The following is a 26,584-nucleotide window of genomic DNA, read 5'->3' on the forward strand; positions in this document are numbered from 1 at the left end:
AATCTGGATTGGCATATAACAACACCTGTGTATTCTGGATTGGCATATAACAACACCTGTGTAATCTGGATTGGCATATAACAACACCTGTGTATTCTGGATTGGCATATAACAACACCTGTGTAATCTGGATTGGCATATAACAACACCTGTGTAATCTGAACATGACATATAACAACACCTGTGTAATCTGGATATGAAATTGAAATGACATCCTAATGACATGGACAAGTGATGGTTATAGGATGTGAATAGGCCTCTTTATGTATCTAGTCATCAAATGTATTACCAAAGCAAGATAAACATTGATGGGGATTCCATTTATGTTGGTTCTTGAATAAGTAAACTTCCTATTATTTCTATTTACAGCTGGCTGTCACCTTCATAGGCAAGGCCAGTAATTTCCAGGAAATCACTAATAGGGATAGGCAACTAGAACATGAAGTACAAGTTACACCAAAGAGGAGGTGATGAAGGGTGGGGTAGAGGCAGAGGTAGGGAGGGGTGGGGAAGGGAGGGACAGGGAAGTTCCAGGGGTGAGGTAGGGACAGTTCCAGGGATGAGGTAGGGGCAGTTCCAGGGGTGAGATAGGGGCAGTTCTAGGGATGAGGTAGGGGCAGTTCCAGGGGTGAGGTAGGGGCAGTTCCAGGAATGAGGTAGGGGCAGTTCAAGGAATGAGGTAGGGGCAGTTCCAGGGGTGAGGTAGGGGCAGTTCCAGGGGTGAGGTAGGGGCAGTTCCAGGGGTGAGGTAGGGGCAGTTCCAGGGGTGAGGTAGGGGCAGTTCCAGGGATGAGGTAGGGGCAGTTCCAGGGGTGTGGTAGGGGCAGTTCCAGGGGTGTGGTAGGGGCAGTTCCAGGGGTGAGGTAGGGGCAGTTCCAGGAATGAGGTAGGGGCAGTTCCAGGGGTGAGGTAGGGGCAGTTCCAGGAATGAGGTAGGGGCAGTTCAAGGAATGAGGTAGGGGCAGTTCAAGGAATGAGGTAGGGGCAGTGGTGATGGGTGGGGTACTGAGGCACAATGAGGGGCGAGGTAGAATCAGGGTCAGGGCTGGGGTAGAATCAGGGTCAGGGTGAGGTAGAAACAGGACCAGGGTGAGATAGAATCAGGGCCAGGGTGAGATAGAATCAGGGGTAGGGTGAGGTTGAATAAGGGCAAGCGGTGAGCAGAACCAGGGGTGAGGTAGAACCAGGGCCAGGGTGAGGTAGAATCAGGGGTAGGGTGAGGTAGAATCTGGGCCAGGGTGAGGTAGAACCAGGGGCAGGGGTGAGGTAGAATCAGGAGCAGGGGTGGGGTAGAATAAGGGGCAGGGGTGAGGTAGAATCAGTGGCAGGGGTGAGGTAGAATCAGGGGCAGGGGTGAAGTAGGGGCAGGGGTGAGGTACAATAAGGGACAGGTGTGAGGGAGCAAAGGTGGGGCAGGGGTGAGGGAATAAAAGGGGGCAGGGGTGAGGTAGGAGAGCAGGGAGAGCAGGGGTGAGGTTGAAGAGGGTGAGGTAGAAGGAGCAGGGTGAGGTAGGAGAGCAGGGGTGAGGTTGAAGTGGGTGAGGTAGAAGGAGCAGGGGTGAGGTAGGCGAGGGGTGAGGTAGAGGGAGGGGTGAGGTAGGAATGGATGTTGGGGGGACATGAATAGGGGGAATGAGGAAGTCTAAAATGTCACATTAGAAAATGACACCAAGTGATGAATTAAGAAAGTTTTATAACAATGGTAGGAGGTGGTTTCTATGTCTAAGTCTACACACAGATTACCTTGAACTATTCCCAGCGGGAGCAAGACAACACAGTGTAAAGTTTTATAACACACCTGATGTATAGCTTTATAACGCACGTGATGTATAGCTTTATAATGCACCTGATGTATAGCTTTATAACACACCTGATGTATAGCTTTATAACACACCTGATGTATAGCTTTATAACACCTGATGTATAGCTTTATAACACACCTGATGTAAAGCTTTATAATGCACCTGATGTACGGCTTTATAACACACCTGATGAACGGCTTTATAAAACACACCTGATATATAGCATTATAACGCACCTGGTGCATACCTCCATAATGCACCTGATGTACTTTATAACAGACCTGACACCTGATGCATAAAGTATGCACTCATGGCCTAACAAACATTCACAGGCAAAACATTGACTGACAAAATGGCTTCAGAAACTGGTGCCATTAACTGTGTGTGGACTATTTAATTTCAACACAGCTTTTCTCCAGCCTTCCAAATCCAACTTCTTGACACTTCTGGACACCAATTACGTAAGCTCAGCAAATCACCCACTCAACCACAAGCATAGCTCTGAACCCCCAGCCCTCATCTACCCACACTGCGTACATCCATACACCCCCATACCCCCCACCTGGGTACTACCCCCCCACTACCCCCAAAAGCGCGCCCCAGGCACCCACCTGGAACTGGGCCAGCATGTCCTTGTACTCGTCACTGGTCAGGTCCTCCTTCTGCATCTCCTTCATCAGCCCTTCCACGTCCATGATCCAGCGACTCACTTCCCCCAACCTGTCACGGCCAAGCAAGCAGTGTATGGAACATCTGTATGACACACACATTTGTTTGTTTGTTGTTTAATGCCACACTCACCAATATTCCACTTAGCTGATGGGGGTCTGAAAATAGTCTGCACCAGACAATCCAGTGAATGACATCATATACATCAATCAACCAGGTGGGATACGATGACATGCAACAAGGGTGAGACCAAGTCAGACCACCTGATCCCGTAAGTCACCTCTTACGACAAGCAAAGTCGCATGTTACTGCAAGCATGAGTTGGTGAAGACTTCTAATGGAATGTTCACAGGTCATCACACAAAGAGACAAAACACGGCAGGTATCACCTCTCTCCAACACACATCACACTCACTTTGTGTTGTAGTCCTTCCATCGCTGCGGGAGCTGCTTCAGCTGCTCGTGGGTGGTGTCGGAGATGGAGTGGAGACGTTTCCACCGCTGCAGGTGGTCGTCATACCGGTTCCGCAAGCTGCGTTCATCCTGGGACAGCTCCAGCAGGTGCTTGGACAAGGAATCCATGCTGCCCAGGCACTTCTCACAGGTGGGGACCAGGTCACTCTCATGGAACAGTTGCTGCACACAACAGACACAGTTAGTACAGTGCCACATTATACTTACTGCACACCCCTGGGTTGTCTATACTAATGTGCTTAAGACCTACCCTGCCCCGACACCCCTGGGTTATCTTTACTAATGTGCTTAAGACCTACCCTGTCCCTATACCCTTGGGTTATCTATACTAATGTGCTTAAGACCTACCCTGTCCCTATACCCTTGGGTTATCTATACTAATGTGCTTAAAACCTACCCTGTCCCTATACCCTGGGTTGTCTATACTAATGTGCTTAAGATCTACCCTGTCCCTATACCCCTGGGTTATCTATACTAATGTGCTTAAGACCTACCCTGTCCCTATACCCTTGGGTTGTCTATACTAATGTGCTTAAGCCTCACTCTGCCCCAACACCTCTGGGTTATCTATACTAATGTGCTTAAGACTCACTCTGTGTTTCAGCAAGGCAGCCTTCACATCCTCATTCCGAGCAAGCTGTTCCTGGTGGTGTTTGATGGATTTCTCCGCCGATGTCACATTCTGTAGAAATTTGTCTTCTGGGACTGCAAACTCCAGCTTGAGCAGTTTAATTGGTGCATGGTAGTGTATATTCTGAAAACAGAAAAAAAGTTACTTTTATGTGTTCATGTTATCAAACATCTTTGACAACTACATAAAACCAGAACTATACTTGGTACACTGGCCTCTAAGATCAATGACAAGACAATTCCATCCACAGATAAAGAAATTCAATAAGAGCACTGCAAAAACCCCAAAAGGAAGGCTTTCAACCCTGCCCATTGTCCTCACACACCATTCCTTGCTCCAACCCTGACATTCTTTCTTCCACCCCTGACATTCTTTCCTCCACCCCTGATATTCCTTTCTCCACCCATGACATTCCTTCCTCAACCCAACATTCTTTCCTCCACCCCTGACATTCTTTCCTCCACCCCGACATTCTTTCTTCCACCCCTGACATTCTTTCCTCCACCCGACATTCTTCCTCCCACCCGACATTATTTCCTCCACCCCTGACATTACTTCCTCCGACCCTATCAGATTCCTTCCTCCACCCATGACATTCCTTCCTCAACTCATGACATTCTTTCCTCAACCCCTGACATTCTTTCCTCCACCCCTGACATTCCTTCCTCTACCCCATAACATTCCTTCTTCAATCCAATAACATTCCTTTCTCCACCCCTGATATTTCTTCCTCCAAACAATGACAATCCTTCCTCCACCCCTGTCATTTCTTCCTCCAAACCATGACATTCATTTCTCCATCCCTTGACATTCCTTTCTCCACCATCCCTTGACATGACTCCCTCGACCTCACCTTCCATCGGTTCTCTATTGCTGTCATCTCCTTTTTGAGCCCCGCTTTGTCCTGTTCCTCCAACTGAACAAGGATCTCCTCCCCTACACTCAGATAGTCCTGCAGCATCTTCTGGTTTACTCTGTCAAAGAACAGTTTGTGTTTGCGGATGAGACTCTCAGGGTCATCCTCTTTATCTTCTAACACAGTCTCTGCATTGTCCATCCACTCAGACAATGCATTCTGCTTCTGCTGAAGTAAGCGCCACAATCGTGCAAGATTCTCAAGACGCTTCTCCCAATTTTTGGCAGATGTGACGCAGTTCTGGAATCTCATATTTACTGACTTCATCAGTTCATCTGCTGGAGTGAAGTCCACTGACCTCAGCCTACCCTTGGCACTGTTCACTTTCTGATAGACTTTGTTCTTGCTTTCAAGAATTGATTTTTGGTAGGTGATCTCAGAGAAATAGGCCTTGTGCCTCTCGAGTCTGGCTTCAGTTGCCTCCCCTGACCCATCAAGTCTGTGAGTCTGTAGGAGTTGTTCCCCCTGCTCCAGCCAGCGGCCCAGATCAGCGATGCCGGTCTCCAGGGACTCCACGTTGGGCAGGATGGCCTTGAGTGCCTTGCTCCGGTCAGGCAACTCCTTCCTCAGCTTCAGGATGACCTCCTTATGATCATTAAGCGTCTTCAACATGTCATTGACAACATCGGAGGAGCTGTCCTTCACCAAGGACTGCGCTGTTTTTGTTGTAGTTTTGAACACAGCCTCGATCTCCGACACTTGGGAGCCAAGCACCTGCAACATAAAACCAAGCTTTCTATGAGGGAAATAATCAAGAACTGACTGCTGAAGTCAAACTGAAATCATCCTCTAGGAGTAGATGAAAAAAATCAATCTGATAATTAGATAAGGTGAATTAATTTGTTCTCAGGTTGCAAACAAACATCCTATTCCTGGTAGGATGAAGAATGGTGCCTTACATACATCAAGCCTATGAAGGTAATGACATTGGGAGAGTCAGTCACCGAGTCAGTAAGTCAGCCGCTTTGACCAGCTTGTCAGTTCTACCTCTGTCACCTGGCAGGGAAGAGGAGCTACTCACATCCAGCTGCTGCAAGTGTTCTTTCAGGGCAGCATGAACACAGGGAATCTGGGGCCCCACTATTTCATCCGTGGTCTGCAACCAGCCCTCGATATGTCGGATGCCCTCTGAGTATTCGTCGCGAGCCCGGCCAATAACCTCCACCTGCTGGAAGTTGGTGAAGCCATCGGTGAGCTCCGTGTAGCGCCGGTTCAGCAGGGCCAGTGTCTGCCTCACCTCCTCCGCCACCTCCGGCCGGGTGGTCTCCATCAGGTAGTCCCCGCTCCGGTTCAGTGTCCGGTGCCTGTCCTCATACTCAGCCAGGTCCTCAAAGTAGAGCTGCAACATTCAGGAAAGTGAGTTTACTTGCTTGCTGCTTAACACCATAATCAGCAATATTACAGCAATATGAAATCAGGGGCAAAGAAAACAGAGAAAGTCACTGAGCCTGACCATGCAATCCACTTAGTCACCTCTTACACCCAGCAAGTCAACAATTTTCTGTAGTCTGGACCAGACAATACAGTGATTCATAACATGAGTTATCCATCAATGGTGACAGAATCTGGACAGATGTGCACCCTGACCTGTTTTTCCTCCGGTGACCTCTGCATGACCTTCTCCCCCTCGGTCAGCCACACGGTCAGCACCTCCACACTGCTGTTGTAGGACTTCCAGGAGTCAAGGACTTCACCGAGGTTCTGCCCAACGCTTCGGATCTCCCCTGATGTCTTCTGCCAACGTCCAGTCACATCGCCAAGGAATCTTGTCAAGTCATTCATTTCAATAGGGTCTGGAATGAGATGTACATGCAACGTTAATTCATAAACTTTCCAAATCAGCAGGAGAGTAAGAGTGTGGCTCACTGCCATTTGTACCGTTAGTTCTTGGTGTCAGGGTGAAACAAAAGGAACAACTGAACAGAGATAGAGATAGAAGAGTGAGTGAGTGAGTATGGTTTTACACCGCTTTAAGCAATATTCCAGCAACATCATGTCGAGGGACACCAGAAATGGGCTTCACATATTGTACCCATATGGGGAACGGAACCCGGGTCTTTGGCGTGACGATCAAACACTTTGACCACTACCCAACCACCCCGATAGAATTTAAAGAAACCAATGAGGTGTGGAGGTGAGGGACCAGCACCAGGGCTGTGGGCACATCAAGGGCTGTGGGCACAACAAGGGCTGTGGGCACAACAAGGGCTGTGGGCACATCAGGGGCTGTAGGCACAACAAGGGCTGTGGGCACATCAAGGGCTGTGGGCACAACAAGGGCTGTGGGCACATCAAGGGCTGTGGGCACAACAAGGGCTGTGGGCACATCAAGGGCTGTGGGCACAACAAGGGCTGTGGGCACATCAAGGGCTGTGGGCACAACAATTGCTGTGGCCCATCAAGGGCTGTGGGCACATCAAGGGTTTTGGGCACAAGAAGGGCTGTGGGCACAACAAGGGATGTGGGCACATCAAGGGCTGTGGGCACAACAAGGGCTGTGGCACAACAATTGCTGTTGGCACATCAAGGACTGTGGTCAAAACAAGGGCTGTGGGCACAACAGGGGTTGTGGGCACATCAAGGGCTGTGGGCACATCAAGGGCTGTGGGCACAAGAAGGGCTGTGGGCACAACAGGGGCTGTGGGCACAACAAGGGCTGTGGGCACATCAAGGGCTGAGGGCACAACAATTGCTGTGGGCACAACAAGGGCTGTGGGCACAACAAGGGCTGAGGGCACAAGGGCTGTGGGCACATCAAGGGCTGTGGGCACAACAAGGGCTGTGGGCACATCAAGGGCTGTGGGCACAAGAAGGGCTGTGGGCATCAAGGGCGGACCAGTCCTCTGCAACTCACCTCCACCATTGTTCTTGTAGGCCTCTGCCTTCTTCTTGGTATCATCATGTGTCTTCTTGTAGCTGTCAAACAGTTGCCCATTCACAACAAAATCCTGCAAAGGAAATCAAAATCATACAATTTTGTTTGTTCAGAAAATTTGATGGAGAATTATCTTTCTCCACTGCTGACCGCCCAATATAGGAAGAATGTTTTAATCTGACAGAAATATAGCTTTTCATCACTGACTTAATCTGATGCACAAGGACAACACTCTCCATATCACTGACCTGGTAGTCTTCTCCCATGGCTTCTACCTCCTCAAGGCGGCCATATTTGACTGTCCACAGTGCTGCCTTCTCCTCGGCTGCCAGCAAGTATGCCAGTAGGAGATACCGCACTTCCAAGTACTCCAAGCGACACTGTCGTCTCGGCGCATGTTTCAACACTTGCTCCATCCGCTTATGAAGTAAGTCCAGATGGGGCGGGTGCAGAAACTCACCCTCATAGCGCCCTGCTTTCTTAATTTGTTGGAAGAACTGTTTCTGTGATTCCAAGTCTTTAAAAAATACTTTGTGTTCACCTAACAAGTTTCTCATCTGCACAGCCATCTCCTCCGCCTCATCCACCTGCTGCTCCCGCTTCTCCAGGAGCCGCTCGGCGTTGTACAGCCACTGACCGAACTGACCGAGTCGGCCTGGCAAACTCAAGTCCAACTTCAGCAGCCAGCGCTGGGTCAAGTCCTCTGCCTCACGCCACTTGGTGTCCAGCTTCTGCCAGTCTGACATGCTCAACTTGGCAGCTTTCCCAGACAACACTTTCTCCCCAATCCTCCGGTAAACTGGCTCCCGCTTGTCCATCTCGGCTTTGAATAACAAATAATCCTGAAACAATATGAGAAACAGAATCAAATATGTGGCTCTCAACAACCAGTCGGCTCACAAACTTCAAAGTGTCACCTTCAACAAACTTGCTGCTATGCTTAAAAGTGAGCAAGTTATTCAGGAGTTCTTACTGTCAAACTTATGTGGGAAGCCAGCTTGTGGCCTACCTTGAGTTCTGCCTGCCTGTCTGCGACTGGCTGTTTGGCTGCTTCCAGTGTGTCCTTGGCGTCCTGGTTCAGCCAGTTCATCAGGGCGCTGTAGGCCTGCATCTCCTGGTCGGCTGTGTCCAGCTTCAGACTTGGAACACCCTGGAACTGGAACATGCTCGGGACATGAAGCAAGCTGGCTGATGTATAGGACACTATCAGGTTTATGTCTGTTTTGTTTATCAAAAGTACAATGGGAATCATCCATATAAGTAGCCATATTTTCACTTTCAGTGGGCTTCTAAACAGTGGGCTTCAGGCAAGAGCTGAAGAAACTGTTGACAAGAACTGTGACAGCGAGTTTCTAATGATCTTTCTTGGAGAAACTTTGAGTTAACAAAACTTTTGACAGCCATTAATTTGTTTTATACTTTTTTATATTTTTGTTTAATAAGGCATAACAAGTAGACAGCTACTCACATTGGCCTCGCCAGCCTCGGGGTACGCCTTGAGGATGGTGGCGACATACGTCATCAAAGACTTCTCGTCTGGCTTCTCCACATCAACATCTGAAACAATCATTGATATATTATTCTTAGGGGCAAGTATATCACTGCAATAATTTTGAGCAATTCTCAATGAGATTAATCAAAGATTACAATATACAGAATAACCTACTCGAAAATCAGAATTACAGATTATATCTCATGTGAGGGTTTTGTGTTACTACAGGAGTCTTGTGACACTACAGGAGTCTTTTGTTACTAAAGGAGTCTCGTGTTACTACAGAAGTCTCGTGTCACGACGAGCGTCTTACCTTCAGGGTCAAGCAGCCGGGGGATGCCTAGCTCATTCTCGGCCGTGGAGAAGGCATGCTCCAGGTTAACACGGGCGTTCTGCTTGCGGATCTCCTCCATGTCCACCAGGTCGGGGCGGATGTTGTGGATCATTGCGTTGAAGGCCACTCCATCTCGCCAACTCTTCCCGAAGTCTGTGACCTTCAGACCATATTTCCTGCAATGATCATACAGACACAGACCCCGTCATCCTCATACCTCACAACACAGAGGAACCACCCCCCCACATACCATTCCACCAATCAGGATGTAGAGTTCCACTGGCAGAAAGTTCTTCGCTCACTGCAGACCCAACTTTATTATTATAGGAAGACTGACTCCCATCAATGATTGAATTTGCCTCATAGCTACTGACTAATGCTCCTAAATGTTGCAATTTCTATCTGATCCAAACTGCGTTTCCGATTACCCTATGCTGATCATCACTGAGATGAGTTTGTGCGTCCACTCACTTGGCCAGCACGCTGTCCGCCCACGCCAGCAGGCTCTGCTTTGGTAACGCAGGCTTCTTCTTCTTGGACGGCCCATCTCCGTCCATGTCTCCCATATTTGGCACATTAGACATTGTCTCTTCAATCTGCATAGACATGAACACATGATCTGAGGTGTTACATAACAGACGTCTTTATTAAACTTCAAAATTTTACCATATCTAATGTAGGAAAGTTACTTAACAGCTTCATCAGAGGAAGTCCGGTTGATTTCAAAATATCACAGAAACTTGCAGTTATACTCAGTAGCACATCGGCGTTACAGTGTAGGGTTACCATGGTTACGTGATAAAACCCCTGGTTTGTGTGTGCATGTGAGTGTGCGACTGCATGTGAATGCTTGTTTGTTTTTTTGTTACTTAACGTCACACTCAGCAATGTTCCAGCTATATGACAGAGGCCTGTAAATGATCAAGTCTGGGCAAAACAATCCAGGGTTTGATATTGTGAGGATCGATCCACGCCACTGGCGAACGATGGCAAGCTATCAACCATGTAACCAAGCCAGCCCACCCGATCACTTGGTAGACCCTCACAACCAGCAAAGGTTGCAGGGCATCACTATGATCCCAGACTCCCAGACAGATGGGGGACCACTTTGATCATAGACTCCCCACGGGGACCACTTTGATCATAGACTCCCAATGGGGGACCACTACTATCACAGACTCCCCACGGGGGACCACTACTATCACAGACTCTACACGGGGGACCACTACTATCACAGACTCTACACGGGGGACCACTGCTATCACAGAATCCCCACGGGGACCACTACTTTCACAGACTCCCCACAGGGAACCACTCCTATCACAGACTCTAAACGGGGACCACTACTTTCACAGACTCCCCACGGGGGACCACTACTATCACAGACTCCCCACGGGGGACCACTACTATCACAGACTACCAACGGGGACCACTACTATCTCAGACTCCCCACGGGGACCACTACTTTCACAGACTCCCCTCGGGGGACCACTACTATCACAGACTCCCCACGGGGGACCACTACTATCACAGACTCCCCACGGGGCCACTGACCTGGAAGTACAGGATGATGGTCCAGATGAGACCCAGGACAATGGAAGGCTTCCCATCTGCGATGTCAGTGGAGTTGATGTTGACCATTTTGATCTGATGAGAAAAGCTAAATACAGGATCAGTGAGCCTCATCTCCAATACATATTGTGACATTCAATCACTCACACTCAGGTCGAAGACGTATCTTCCAATGACATTGTATTGTTTCACGAAAGTAACAAATAGGCATGAAAGCATGTAGATATGTTGTCATGGAAACAGCAACTCACATTTTTCTTCGTGAGGAATGATAATGCTGTGGAAATGTTGCTGAGATGATGTGGCCGCTTGAGTCGGGGACCTTTCTCCATTGGCTGAAACAGAAGCAGATGCATGTACAGGACACTGGTTGCCATAGATACATCACACGCACAAGGCACTGGCTGCCATGGAAACGTCACATATACAAGGCACTGGTTGGCACAGATACATCCATATACAGGGCACTGATTGCCATAGATACATCACACACATGGACACTGGTTGCCATAGAAACATCACACACATGGACACTGGTTGCCATAGATACATCACCACAGGAATATGGCTGTCATAGATACATCACACATACAGGGCACTGGTTGCCATAGATACATTCACATACAGGGCACTGGTTGCCATAGGTACATTACACATACAGGGCACTGGTTGCCATAGATACATTACACACATGAACACTAGTTGCCATTGATACATTACACATTTACATATTTGGATACAATATTTGGATAGTAAATATGATACTAAAGTAAGATGGTTGACAAATATGTTTTAAATGGATTGAAGTATTCCTTCAGAATTAGTTGCATGAAAGGATCACAATTAAAGTGATATTCTGGTAAGTCAGTATTCTGCAGTAATCTGGTTGTACCTCCCTGCCCCACTAGTCTCATCTTGCATCTTGATACAATGTTTGTAATGCAGCCGAGTTATTTTATAGTTTTCAGGTTCCTATTCTATGCCAGGACAGACTGTAAATAAGTTTCCAATGGGGCTGAAACTAGAAAAGGGAGATCTAACATGGACCATCTTGATTCCACACTGGAAGTGTTGCACAAATGTGAAGTGTGAATTTGTCTGACTCATTGTGTCACACCCTCTGTGCTGTCCTATATATAGCCCGGAATAGTGACGGTGGAGGAGGGGCACTGGGGCCTTCAGCAGCAGTAGCAAGGTGTTTGTTTTTAAGACAGAGTCCAGACGGCTAGTGGAAACTTTATTTCACTCGTCTTCAGGGTTTGTAGCTAATCCTGCTTGCACAAGACAAAACCGTTCCCTATATCTATATTTCCATTTTATCCTGTTCCAATTTGTAACAAAAATAGCACTGTGAACTGGTTCAGATTGTGGCCATCTCATGCTTCTATCCAAGGAGGATTTCCATCCTTGGCGTTTTACTGGGCAGGGATCTCAAAGGCTGCTTCGTGAGTCTTCCCCAAGCATGAAACCATGAAGATGACAGCATGTTATTGTTACTGCAGACAATTCTGAGCCAGGAATTCATTTTAACAAGTAAAGCTGATAAACTGTATTAAATCTATCAAAGAGAAATCATATATCAACCATAACATGGTGAAGTCAAAGAAATCACTTGAATGTGTTGATTCCAGGGGTAGAATCACCTCGCCTACTCCCAGGAACAGATTGTCATGCTTTTCCCCTTACATAATAACATTCATCTGTCTCACACCTGCAGGCAGAACACCATTAACTAGTCCAGGTATTTGAAATAACATACATCATAAGACATGTCAGATACAAATTAAAAATGTTCAAGCTTTGACGAATACACCAAAAAAAGTGACTATATTTGTTCTCACACTTCCACAAAAAATCAGAACGCTTATACTCAGCTAAGCCTTCAAAGTCCTACAACTGAGGTACACAAGATTGTGTTGGGGAGATTAGTCAACAATAAGTTTGTTTTAGTGCCACTGCTTCTATACTGTGGCCTTGAAACTAACAACACAAAAGCTTTTCTTTGGCTTCTATTATCAAGATCTAACTCCACGTAAGTCACAAAACAAAGCTTGTTATTTAAACATGGTAAGAATCTATTGCTCAAGTTATATTTGCAGCTCCTGACCACAAGCTTTAGTATACACAAGGTAGACAGTTTACTGAACACAAGCTGTAGTACACACAAGGCAGTTTACTGAACACTGAAAGGGGGGGGGGGGGGGGGACTTGTTATCAGCACCGTCATTAATCTGCCTCAAGTCGGTCAGTTGGTTGGATCGGGCAGGTGGGGGTATGTGATTAGACTTGAGGGGGGGACCTGGAATGTGGTGAAGTGAGTCGTGATTTGTCACAATCAATAACTAAGGACCTGATATCAGAGATCAAGTTTCCCTTCGTGATTATGTCCCCCTGTAAATCTGGCCACTCTGGCAATCTGCCAACCACTCGATGCTCACTCAATCTCCGTGATTTCTGCCACACAAAACAATGTCACTATCTTGTTTCCAGTTGTCTGCAGGTGAGTGGTAGAAATCCAGGTACGTGGACTGTGTGGTGTAGACTAGCAGACAGATAGACCCACACCACATACCCAGCCGCCACACCAACAACACGATGAGACCCGTCCTCTCCACAGCGGGAAACTATCATTGGGATATTTAATAATTAAATGACTGGAAGAGACGAAGATGGTTTTCCCCCGAGGTTATTGATTAATCTGCCTACCTGGGATTAATCACATTTACCACGCTTGTGACTTGTTGACACTTACAGTGCTCTCCTGGAACATTAGACTATAATCTACTCTCTTCCAAGCAGCATGTGAAGGACAAGTGTTATGGACAGGTTAAGGACAAGTGTTATGGACAGCCAAATACTTGATTAAAATATGACTACATCTAATTTGCCTGTCAAAGGTTTAGTAAGTAGGAACAGACATGACACACTGACATCTTGAAGTAACTGAAACCTAGTGTATGTGTGTCCGTGTGCATGCATGTGTGCAAGCAGGCATATGCACAGTATGCGCACATGCGTAAAAGTGGGCTGGGGAGTGGGTGTCTGTGTAAGTGAGTGAATTACATCCCACCATCGACTCACTATGTCCATGAAGCCTGGGGACAGGCATGTATTGAGGGAGGATCTAGTGAATGCAGTTTGATGCCAAGGTCATCACAGAAGCCTACAAAATGTACCGTGTGACCACCCAATGAGCACCGTGTGACCATCCAATCCCCATAGCAACCAAAGCAGGGCTCACCAGCACACGGGTCCCTGTGGCCCAATGAGGGACACTGCCATCTACACACATACTGCTCACCAGCACACGGGTCCCTGTGACCCAATGAGGGACACTGCCATCTACATACATACTGCTCACCAGCACACGGGTCCCTGTGGCCCAATGAGGGACACTGCCATCTACACACATACTGCTCACCAGCACACGGGTCCCTGTGGCCCAATGAAGGACACTGCCATCTACACACATACTGCTCACCAGCACACGGGTCCCTGTGGTCCAATGAGGGACACTGCCATCTACATACATACTGCTCACCAGCACACGGGTCCCTGTGGCCCAATGAGGGACACTGCCATCTACATACATACTGCTCACCAGCACACGGGTCCCTGTGGCCCAATGAGGGACACTGCCATCTACATACATACTGCTCACCAGCACACGGGTCCCTGTGGCCCAATGAGGGACACTGCCATCTACATACATACTGCTCACCAGCACATGGGACCCTGTGGCCCAATGAGGGACACTGCCATCTACATACATACTGCTCACCAGCACACGGGTCCCTGTGGCCCAATGAGGGACACTGCCATCTACATACATACTGCTCACCAGCACACGGGTCCCTGTGGCCCAATGAGGGACACTGCCATCTACATACATACTGCTCACCAGCACACAGGTCCCTGTGGCCCAATGAGGGACACTGCCATCTACATACATACTGCTCACCAGCACACGGGTCCCTGTGGCCCAATGAAGGACACTGCCATCTACACACATACTGCTCACCAGCACACGGGTCCCTGTGGCCCAATGAGGGACACTGCCATCTACATACATACTGCTCACCAGCACACGGGTCCCTGTGGCCCAATGAGGGACACTGCCATCTACACACATACTGCTCACCAGCACACGGGTCCCTGTGGCCCAATGAGGGACACTGCCATCTACACACATACTGCTCACCAGCACACGGGTCCCTGTGGCCCAATGAGGGACACTGCCATCTACATACATACTGCTCACCAGCACATGGGACCCTGTGGCCCAATGAGGGACACTGCCATCTACATACATACTGCTCACCAGCACACGGGTCCCTGTGGCCCAATGAGGGACACTGCCATCTACACACATACTGCTCACCAACACACGGGTCCCTGTGGCCCAATGAGGGACACTGCCATCTACACACATACTGGCATCAGTCATGTTCCCGAGGCAAGGGAGTTAAGTGACCATAAAAGTCCAGTTTCCATCCTTGCCGAACTAGGTGAAATCTATAATCTATAACTATATCGACATCCAGTTCGTAAACAACATGGATTTCAACATGCAGATCTTGTCAAATGTAGTACAAGACACACCTTGTCAAAAGTAGTACACGACACATCTTGTCAAATGTAGTACAAGACACACCTTGTCAAAAGTAGTACACGACACATCTTGTCAAATGTAGTACACGACACATCTAGTCAAATGTAGTACGCGACACATCTTGTCAAATGTAGTACACGACACATCTAGTCAAATGTAGTACACGACACATCTTGTCAAATGTAGTACACGACACACCTTGTCAAAAGTAGTACACGACACATCTTGTCAAATGTAGTACACGACACATCTAGTCAAATGTAGTACACGACACATCTTGTCAAATATAGTACATGACACACCTTGTCAAAAGTAGTACACGACACATCTAGTCAAATGTAGTACACGACACACCTTGTCAAATGTAGTACACGACACACCTTGTCAAAAGTAGTACACGACACATCTTGTCAAATGTAGTACACGACACATCTAGTCAAATGTAGTACACGACACATCTTGTCAAATGTAGTACACGACACATCTAGTCAAATGTAGTACACGACACATCTTGTCAAATGTAGTACACGACACACCTTGTCAAAAGTAGTACACGACACATCTTGTCAAATGTAGTATACGACACATCTAGTCAAATGTAGTACACGACACATCTTGTCAAATATAGTACATGACACACCTTGTCAAAAGTAGTACACGACACATCTAGTCAAATGTAGTACACTACACACCTTGTCAAATGTAGTACACGACACTCCTTGTCAAAAGTAGTACACGACACATCTTGTCAAATGTAGTACACGACACACCTTGTCAAATGTAGTACACGACACACCTTGTCAAAAGTAGTACACGACACACCTTGTCAAAAGTAGTACACGACACATCTTGTCAAATGTAGTACACGACACATCTTGTCAAAAGTAGTACACGACACATCTTGTCAAATGTAGTACACGACACATCTTGTCAGATGTAGTACACGACACATCTTGTCAAATGTAGTACACGACACATCTTGTCAGTTGTATGACAAGACACTGAGACACTTCTTGTCAGATGTCTGCAAAATCAAGGTCACTCAGCAGCATCTTGTGGTTTATGTTTCTTATGGTAGAACATTTCCCGGGCGCTTCATGCTGGTAAGCATGGTGATACATGACCCCGGGACATCTTGGTGCAGGTTCGCAGGAATCCGATGTTCACGTCTACTAAACACCTACCAGTTTCTCCCCTGATAGCACCTCCAGTAAAGACAGCAGCGCCACTCCATCTTTGATCTCTTCAAACAAGTTGTCGACTTTCAATGGCTGATCCCTCTGGAACAACAATAGTTGGCCATTCTAAGCATGACATGACGACAAGATTACAGGATGAGACATGCAGAAAGTCTACAGCTTTCACAGATGCCAGAAAGTTTTGCTTGATAGGCATTTCTTGACAGATTAGACAACAGTTTAAGGAAAACAAGACTTTTTTTCTGAGATGAGGAGTTGGTGAAGTCCCCCAATAGCCCCCTCAGTGGATGAAGTCCACCAATAGCCCCTACAGTGGCTGATGTCCACCAATAGCCCCTACAGTGGCTGATGTCCACCAATAGCCCCTACAGTGGCTGATGTCCCCCAATAGCCCCTACAGTGGCTGAAGTCCCCGTATAGCCCCTACAGTGGCTGAAGTCCCCCAATAGCCCCTACAGTGGATGAAGTCCCCCAATAGCCCCTACAGTGGATGAAGTCCCCCAATAGCCCCTACAGTGGATGAAGTCCCCCAACAGCCCCTACAGTGGCTGAAGTCCCCTAATAGCCCCTTCAGTGGCTGAAGTCCCCCAATAGCCCCTACAGTGGATGAAGTCCCCTAATAGCCCCTACAGTGGCTGAAGTCCCCCAATAGCCCCTACAGTGGCTGAAGTCCCCCAATAGCCCCTTCAGTGGCTGAATTCCCCTATAGCCCCTTCAGTGGATGAAGTCCCCCAATAGCCCCTTCAGTGGCTGAAGTCCCCCAATAGCCCCTACAGTGGCTGAAGTCCCCCAATAGCCCCTACAGTGGATGAAGTCCCCCAATAGCCCCTACAGTGGATGAAGTCCACCACTGCCCCTACACGAATGACCCTACAGGGACTGGAGACCCCATATAGCTTCTTCAGTGACTGGATACCCCATATAGCTCCACAGTGACTGGAGACCCCATATAGCTCCACAGTGACTGGAGACCCCATATAGATCTACAGGGACTGGAGACCCCATATAGCTCCACAGGGACTGGAGACCCCATATAGCTCCACAGGGACTGGAGACCCCATATAGCTCCACAGTGACTGGAGACCCCATATAGCTCCACAGGGACTGGAGACCCCATATAGCTCCACAGGGACTGGAGGCCCCATACAGATCCACAGGGACTGGAGGCCCCATATAGATCAACAGGGACTGGAGGCCCCATATAGCTCCACAGTGACTGGAGACCCCATATAGCTTCTTCAGTGACTGGAGACCCCATATAGATCTACAGGGACTGGAGACCCCATATAGCTCCACAGGGACTGGAGACCCCATATAGATCCACAGGGACTGGAGACCCCATATAGCTTTTACTATGACTGCAGATCCAACTCCCTCCTTCAGCACCATAAACCCTTGAAACTGCAGGACGGGAGGAAGTGGATTGGCACAGGTGATCGACCCACTTGGCTACTTTTATGAATGGATGACTGACACTGAGTGATGAGATGAGGGAATAGACTCCTTACTGACTGACTGGTGACCGAGGCTCACTATACCTGTGATTTATTCTGAACATATTCAAACCAACATCTACTCTCTGTTAAAGAGGCTTTCTTTCAGTCCCTACATCAATAAAAACCCTGGCCACCTTCTCCCAGAGAACTGTTGAGTGCCCTACCATCGGCAATCAATAACGTAATCCCGGGCTGCTAATTACAGTACAGGCCAGGTGAATGCGGCAATCCCAGCACAGGTATCACAGGATACAGAAACTGTTTCACATATTCTACTTGAACTGACGACTTCCTAACACCATTGGTTTATCACTGATTTTAATCATTAGTGTCGAGATTGGGAAAGCTGTCAAATTAGTCTCATGACAAAAAGCATATCACTGACAAACTGGGAACACTGTAGGCAGGTATTTCATGGCATGTAGCTGCAGGGATCAATATGTCATTTACATGGTATCAGGGTCTCTTACACAGTGGCGTGAACCTGTTCTAAGTCGACATTATGATGCAAACCATTAGAGATGATTACACATTGATGTCTCATAACATCAATAACTATTTTACCATGAAAAAATCAAACATGTAAAGAGCTAGTCTTCCATAGAACATCCACAGTGATCAACTACAAAGTTAAGGAAGAGAATTTATGGATGTCAACTTTGGTATTATGAGGAACTAATTTTGAAATTGAAATTGGCAGTATCTTTTTATTTACCATATTTTAAGCATATTCAATGATTCAAATGATAAGGAACTCACTGAGGTTTTTTTCAATGTAACTCACCTGTCTGAGGTATGTGTTCATCCAGTTGGTGAAAGTCTTCTTCTGTACCCTCTCCTGCTCATCTGTAACAAAGAAGGATAACATCAGCATCACCAATGACATCAAACCTCAACATCAGCATCACCTTTGACATCACCCCTCAACACCAGCATCACCCTTGACATCACCCCTCAACATCAGCATCACCCTTGACATCACCCTTGACATCAACCATCAACATCAGCATCACCCTTGACATCACGTCTCAACACCAGCATCACCCTTGACATCACCCCTCAACACCAGCATCACCCTTGACATCACGTCTCAACATCAGCATCACCCTTGACATCACGTCTCAACACAAGCATCACCCTTGACATCACGTCTCAACACCAGCATCACCCTTGACATCACCCCTCAACACCAGCATCACCCTTGACATCACCCCTCAACATCAGCATCACCCTTGACATCACCCATCAACATCAGCATCACCCTTGACATCACCCATCAACATCAGCATCACCCTTGACATCACGTCTCAATACAAGCATCACCCTTGACATAATCCCTCAACACCAGCTTCACCCTTGACATCACCCCTCAACACCAGCATCACCCTTGACATCACCCCTCAACATCAGCATGACAATTGACATCACCCCTCAACATCAGCATCACCCTTGACATGAACCATCAACACCAGCATCACCCTTGACATCACCCCTCAACACCAGCATCACCCTTGACATCACCCCTCAACACCAGCATCACCCTTGACATCACCCATCAACATCAGCATCACCCTTGACATCACCCATCAACATCAGCATCACCCTTGACATCACCCTTCAACATCAGCATCGACCTCGACATCACCCATCAACATCAGCATCACCCTTAACATCACCCCTCAACATCAGCATCACCCTTGACATCACCCTTGACATCACCCCTCAACACCAGCATCACCCTTGACATCATCCCTCAACACCAGCTTCACCCTTGACATCACCCATCAACATCAGCATCACCCTTGACATCACCCATCAACATCAGCATCACCCTTGACATCACGTCTCAATACAAGCATCACCCTCGACATCATCCCTCAACATCAGCATCACCCTTGACATCACGTCTCAATACAAGCATCACCCTTGACATCACCCCTCAACACCAGCTTCACCCTTGACATCACCCATCAACACCAGCATCACCCTTGACATCACCCATCAACATCAGCATCACCCTTGACATCACCCATCAACATCAGCATCACCCTTGACATCACCCATCAACATCAGCATCACCCTTGACATCACGTCTCAATACAAGCATCACCCTCGACATCATCCCTCAACATCAGCATCACCCTTGACATCATCCATCAACATCAGCATCACCCTTGACATCACCCCTCAACATCAGCATCACCCTCGACATCACCCATCAACATCAGCATCACCCTTGACATCACCCCTCAACATCAGCATCACCCTTGACATCACCCTTGACATCAACCATCAACATCAGCATCACCCTTGACATCACGTCTCAACACCAGCATCACCCTTGACATCACCCCTCAACACCAGCATCACCCTTGACATCACGTCTCAACACCAGCATCACCCTTGACATCATCCATCAACATCAGCATCACCAATGACATCATCCATCAACATCAGCATCACCCTTGACATCACCCATCAACATCAGCATCACCCTTGACATCACGTCTCAATACAAGCATCACCCTTGACATCATCCCTCAACACCAGCATGACCATTGACATCACGTCTCAACATCAGTATCACCCTGAACATCATCCCTCAAAATCAGCATCTGTCAATCGACTGCTTTCACTTCAAACTTGATTCACATTGGGAAATGTGACAATGCTTCACAAATAATATTTAACATTACAAACATTCATGAACTCTGAATCGTCCCCATGTATGGAGGTGAATGTAAATTAATGTAAATTGTGTGGTCAAGCAACTGCTGTAACATCAGTGCAACCCCAGAGCTGCCGGTGGTCAATGTCTGAGGAACACTCCTTGCTACTTCACTCGAAAGCTTACAGTTCTTGTTCTTGGAGGTCACCCATCCCTTCATATTCAGCAGCCATCTTGACCACACAATCCCTATCTTCATTCACTCTTAATACTATACTGACACACTTTGAAAGTGCATATTCATTTTTTTGTAATATCTGGCAAAAATGGCCATAAAAGTGAAAATAAGTTGTTCTGGGTATTTAAGCATGAGGCAATCAAACACAGCAATGTCGTTGTACAGGTTCAAATCTCATTCAATGTGTACTGCAAAAATCATTTTCTCATCATTCCTTTCAAGTTAAGTTGATTCTGTGTTTTCAGTGTGTTTCAGTACACCTACACACTGAGAAAGTCACAATGGCCCAACTTCTAAAAAACCCAGGTCACCGTGGCCCAACTACTGTCAACAGGTCATCATGACCCAACAACTAAAATGATGGGATGCAATGACCTTGTATTGAGGTTGGGTGAGAAGGCAGGGTAACAACAAGTACCATCACATCTTTTGGTCCACTGGAACACTGAGACAGTCGACCCATCTACTGACAACAGGGGACTTAAAAGGATAACCCAAAACACAGACCCAGTGCAACACAGTATATGTGCAATATGTACACAGTGGGGTTTTCTATGTTGAAAACATCTGGTTTATCTACGACAATCAGCAGGGCAGGTGCCAAAACAATGACTGTAGTGCGTTCACACACCTAAACATTACTTGCAACAAGAGCACAAACAAATCTCAATCTTGAAGTTCACGGAACTATAAGGAATTCCATGCAGGTGGCCTGAATCATGCATCGACCTTTTAACAATGCCCGATGTAAGGTCCAGCCTGGCCCCCCCCCCCGGTCTCCACCCGACCGCGGTGTCGTAACGTGGGGCCGCCGATGTAGCAGCTATCTCCCACGAAGACAAGACAACATGTTGTAAGACCCACCTGAATCTGTGTGCATGGTGTGAGGCTAGAGTTGGGGTACAGACACCATCACGTCAGTGTAGAAGTTCTGTGTGTTTCCCCTGCCTCCACAGATGTCAGTGGGTATGTGTTTACACTTGGCTATAGATAGACCAGCTTGGGATGCCGAGGAGGGGTGGAGGAGCACTGCTTCCATACAACATGTTCTCCCAATGCTCGTCACAACCTCGCAAACCTCTAAATGATGGGCCAAACAAAACCCCTATGGTGTGGAGTCCGGGAGTATTTACTCTGCAAACATTACATGGATCTGTGAGCAGGTCTCCATCATAAAGGCCGGGGATAGTGAAGGAGATAGAGGTCGTACACACGGTTTTAACAGCTCCTGGCCCTCGGACTTGAAACAACTGGATTACACCCTTCTACAGGTAATCTCTTTACTTAATCCTGAGACCCCTTCAAGAATATTGTCATTCAGTTACAAAAGCTCATTAACAACCTTTCTGTGAACATTAACATGAAACCTTGAGGACACTTTCATACCAGATCCACCAAACCTTTATTGTACTACTGTTACCCTCCTCTCTCAATGGGAGGTGAGAGGTCAGCCGGTGGGGGTAGTGGTGATACAACTGAAGAGATGGGGAGGCATGAAATCAGAAAGCAGGGTTGTGTGTGTGTATTTTGTCAATAAATCATAGACAGCAGTTAAAGAGGCATCACGTTACCCTAGCCCTGTAGGTGAGCCTACTGCTGCAGGCAGGTCTGAGAACACAGCCCTGTCTGACAGAGGCAACAATGGATGCAGCTTCTGTCTGATTCCGGTATGTGCACAGCAGCTGTAGATAAAACTCCACCCTACACCCAAATGTCAAATGTTGTGAATCATGCACCACGTTTCTATGGAAACCGATCACACCCACAACTTAATACCTTGCTGATGTGGCACTGACCATGCTGAGGTGAGCTGCGCTCTAAACACGGCACATGGCACATGACACAATAGTGTGGATTACAAGAAAACATGGCACATGACACATGACACAATAGTGTGGATTACAAGTAAACATGGCACATGACACGTCAATAGTGTGCATTACAAGTAAACATGGCACATGACACGTCAATAGTGTGGATTACAAGAAAACATGGCACATGACACGTCAATAGTGTGCATTACAAGAAAACATGGCACATGACACGTCAATAGTGTGCATTACAAGTAAACACGGCACATGACACGTCAATAGTGTGCATTACAAGTTAACATGGCACATGACATGTCAATAGTGTGCATTACAAGTAAACATGACACATGACACAATATTGTGCATTACGAGTAAACAGCACATGACACAATAGTGTGCATTACAAGTAAAGATGGCACATGGCACATTACACGTCAATAGTGTGCATTACAAGTAAACACAGCACATGACACAATAGCGTGCATTACAAGTAAACATGGCACATGGCACATGACACGTCAATAGTGTGCATTACAAGTAAACACGGCACATGACATGTCAATAGTGTGCATTACAAATAAACATGGCACATGACACAATAGTGTGCATTAAAAGTAAACATGGCAGATGACACATGACAAGTCAATAGTGTGCATTACAAGAAAACAAGGCGCATGACACGTCAATAGTGTGGATAACAAGTAAACACGGCACATGACACGTCAATAGTGTGCATTACAAGTAAACACGGCACATGACATATCAATAGTGTGCATTACAAGTAAACAAAACACATGTCATGTCAATAGTGTGCATTACAAGTAAACACGGCACATGACACATCAATAGTGTGCATTACAGCTACCAGTAAACATGGCACATGGCACATAACACGTCAATAGTGTGCATTACTAGTATCGTCGGATCATAGGTTTTCGGACATACATTTTCGGATGACCATGTTTATTGCTATTACTCACGCTATAACAGGGGGTGTAGCATCACACAGACATTTTATATAATCAGATGATGGCTTGTTTTTAAGAGAAAGTTGTCTCTTATAAGTGAATGTGATGTTTTACAGTCGTTCATGTGATGAGAGAGAAATCTATGAATGTTTCTTAAACGTCCGAAAATCCATAACACGGTACAAACACAGCATGTAAGTCGTCACTGGTGCGCACAACAAGTAAACACAGCACATGACTTGTCACTGGAGCACATTACAAGTAAACATGGCATGTGACTTGTCACTGGAGCACATTACAAGTAAACATGGAAAGTGACTTGTCACTGGAGCACATTACAAGTAAACATGGAAAGTGACTTGTCACTGGGGCACATTACAAGTAAACACGGCATGTGACTTGTCCCTTGAGCACATTACAAGTAAACATGGCATGTGACTTGTCACTGGAGCACATCACAAGTAAATATGACATGTGACTTGTCACTGGAGCACATCACAAGTAAATATGGCATGTGACTTGTCACTGGAGCACATTACAAGTACACATGGCATGTGACTTGTCACTGGAGCACATCACAAGTAAACATGGCATGTGACTTGTCACTGGAGCACATTACAAGTAAACATGGCATGTGACTTGTCACGGGAGCACATTAAAAGTAAACATGGAAAGTGACTTGTCACTGGAGCACATTACAAGTTTACACAGCATGTAAGTCGTCACTGGAGCACATTACAAGTAAACATGGCAAGTGACTTGTTACTGGAGCACATCAACAGTAAACATGGCATGTGACTTGTCACTGGAGCACATCACAAGTAAATATGGCATGTGACTTGTCACTGGAGCACATTACAAGTACACATGGCATGTGACTTGTCACTGGAGCACATCACAAGTAAACATGGCATGTGACTTGTCACTGGAGCACATTACAAGTAAACATGGTATGTGACTTGCCACTGGAGCACATTACAAGTAAACATGGCATGTGACTTGTCACTGGAGCACATCACAAGTTTACATGGCATGTGACTTGTCACTGGAGCACATTACAAGTACACATGGCATGTGACTTGTCACTGGAGCACATCACAAGTAAACATGGCATGTGACTTGTCACTGGAGCACATTACAAGTAAACATGGCATGTGACTTGTCACTGGAGCACATTACAAGTAAACATGGCATGTGACTTGTCACTGGAGCACATCACAAGTAAACATGACATGTGACTTGTCACTGGAGCATATAACAAGTAAACATGGCATGCGACTTGTCACTGGAGCACATCACAAGTAAACATGGCAAGTGACTTGCCACTGGAGCACATTACAAGTAAACATGGCATGTGACTTGTCACGGGAGCACATTAAAAGTAAACATGGAAAGTGACTTGTCACTGGAGCACATTACAAGTTTACACAGCATGTAAGTCGTCACTGGAGCACATTACAAGTAAACATGGCAAGTGACTTGTTACTGGAGCACATCAACAGTAAACATGGCATGTGACTTGTCACTGGAGCACATCACAAGTAAATATGGCATGTGACTTGTCACTGGAGCACATTACAAGTACACATGGCATGTGACTTGTCACTGGAGCACATCACAAGTAAACATGGCATGTGACTTGTCACTGGAGCACATTACAAGTAAACATGGTATGTGACTTGCCACTGGAGCACATTACAAGTAAACATGGCATGTGACTTGTCACTGGAGCACATCACAAGTTTACATGGCATGTGACTTGTCACTGGAGCACATTACAAGTGAACATGGCATGTGACTTGTCACTGGAGCACATTACAACTAAACATGGCATGCGACTTGTCACTGGAGCACATTACAAGTACACATGGCATGTGACTTGTCACTGGAGCACATTACAAGTAAACATGGCATGTGACTTGTCACTGGAGCACATCACAAGTAAACATGGCATGTGACTTGTCACAGGAGCTCATTAAAAGTATACATGGCATGTGACTTGTCACTGGAGCACAATAATAGGATACATGGCATGTGACTTGTCACTGGAGCACATTAATAGGATACATGGCATGTGACTTGTCACTGGAGCACATTAATAGGATACATGGCATGTGACTTGTCACTGGAGCACATTACAAGTATACATGGCATGTGACTTGTCACTGGAGCACATTACAAGTATACATGGCATGTGACTTGTCACTGGAGCACATTACAAGTAAACATGGTATGTGACTTGCCACTGGAGCACATTACAAGTAAACATGGCATGTGACTTGTCACTGGAGCACATCACAAGTTTACATGGCATGTGACTTGTCACTGGAGCACATTACAAGTACACATGGCATGTGACTTGTCACTGGAGCACATCACAAGTAAACATGGCATGTGACTTGTCACTGGAGCACATTACAAGTAAACATGGTATGTGACTTGCCACTGGAGCACATTACAAGTAAACATGGCATGTGACTTGTCACTGGAGCACATCACAAGTTTACATGGCATGTGACTTGTCACTGGAGCACATTACAAGTACACATGGCATGTGACTTGTCACTGGAGCACATCACAAGTAAACATGGCATGTGACTTGTCACTGGAGCACATTACAAGTAAACATGGCATGTGACTTGTCACTGGAGCACATTACAAGTAAACATGGCATGTGACTTGTCACTGGAGCACATCACAAGTAAACATGACATGTGACTTGTCACTGGAGCATATAACAAGTAAACATGGCATGCGACTTGTCACTGGAGCACATCACAAGTAAACATGGCAAGTGACTTGCCACTGGAGCACATTACAAGTAAAC

General features: G+C 46.7%; 1 protein-coding gene across 10 annotated transcripts in view; it reads right to left on the reverse strand.

Moving 5' to 3' along the window:
* LOC139442832 (muscle-specific protein 300 kDa-like) overlaps window positions 1-26,584 on the reverse strand; it is a 265,153-nt gene that overhangs the window by 211,411 nt on the left and 27,158 nt on the right. For 9 of the 10 annotated variants that reach the window (XM_071223727.1, XM_071223730.1, XM_071223728.1 and 6 more), the window contains 16 exons: window positions 18,857-18,918; window positions 16,562-16,657; window positions 11,017-11,100; window positions 10,748-10,840; window positions 9,665-9,789; window positions 9,173-9,369; window positions 8,836-8,924; window positions 8,377-8,523; window positions 7,616-8,209; window positions 7,347-7,440; window positions 6,080-6,285; window positions 5,514-5,831; window positions 4,430-5,206; window positions 3,538-3,699; window positions 2,887-3,107; window positions 2,414-2,522 (listed from right to left, as the gene is read on the reverse strand). In XM_071223727.1, the coding sequence (XP_071079828.1) occupies window positions 2,414-2,522; window positions 2,887-3,107; window positions 3,538-3,699; window positions 4,430-5,206; window positions 5,514-5,831; window positions 6,080-6,285; window positions 7,347-7,440; window positions 7,616-8,209; window positions 8,377-8,523; window positions 8,836-8,924; window positions 9,173-9,369; window positions 9,665-9,789; window positions 10,748-10,840; window positions 11,017-11,100; window positions 16,562-16,657; window positions 18,857-18,918 (3,374 nt within the window). Of the gene's footprint in view, window positions 1-2,413; window positions 2,523-2,886; window positions 3,108-3,537; window positions 3,700-4,429; window positions 5,207-5,513; window positions 5,832-6,079; window positions 6,286-7,346; window positions 7,441-7,615; window positions 8,210-8,376; window positions 8,524-8,835; window positions 8,925-9,172; window positions 9,370-9,664; window positions 9,790-10,747; window positions 10,841-11,016; window positions 11,101-16,561; window positions 16,658-18,856; window positions 18,919-21,842; window positions 21,934-26,584 lie in introns of those variants that run through there. The other variant, XM_071223733.1, reaches the window with a different exon arrangement.

This window comes from Haliotis cracherodii, unplaced genomic scaffold (assembly GCF_022045235.1).
Source record: "Haliotis cracherodii isolate W230 unplaced genomic scaffold, xgHalCrac1.p SCAF_5, whole genome shotgun sequence".
NCBI lineage: Eukaryota > Metazoa > Mollusca > Gastropoda > Lepetellida > Haliotidae > Haliotis > Haliotis cracherodii.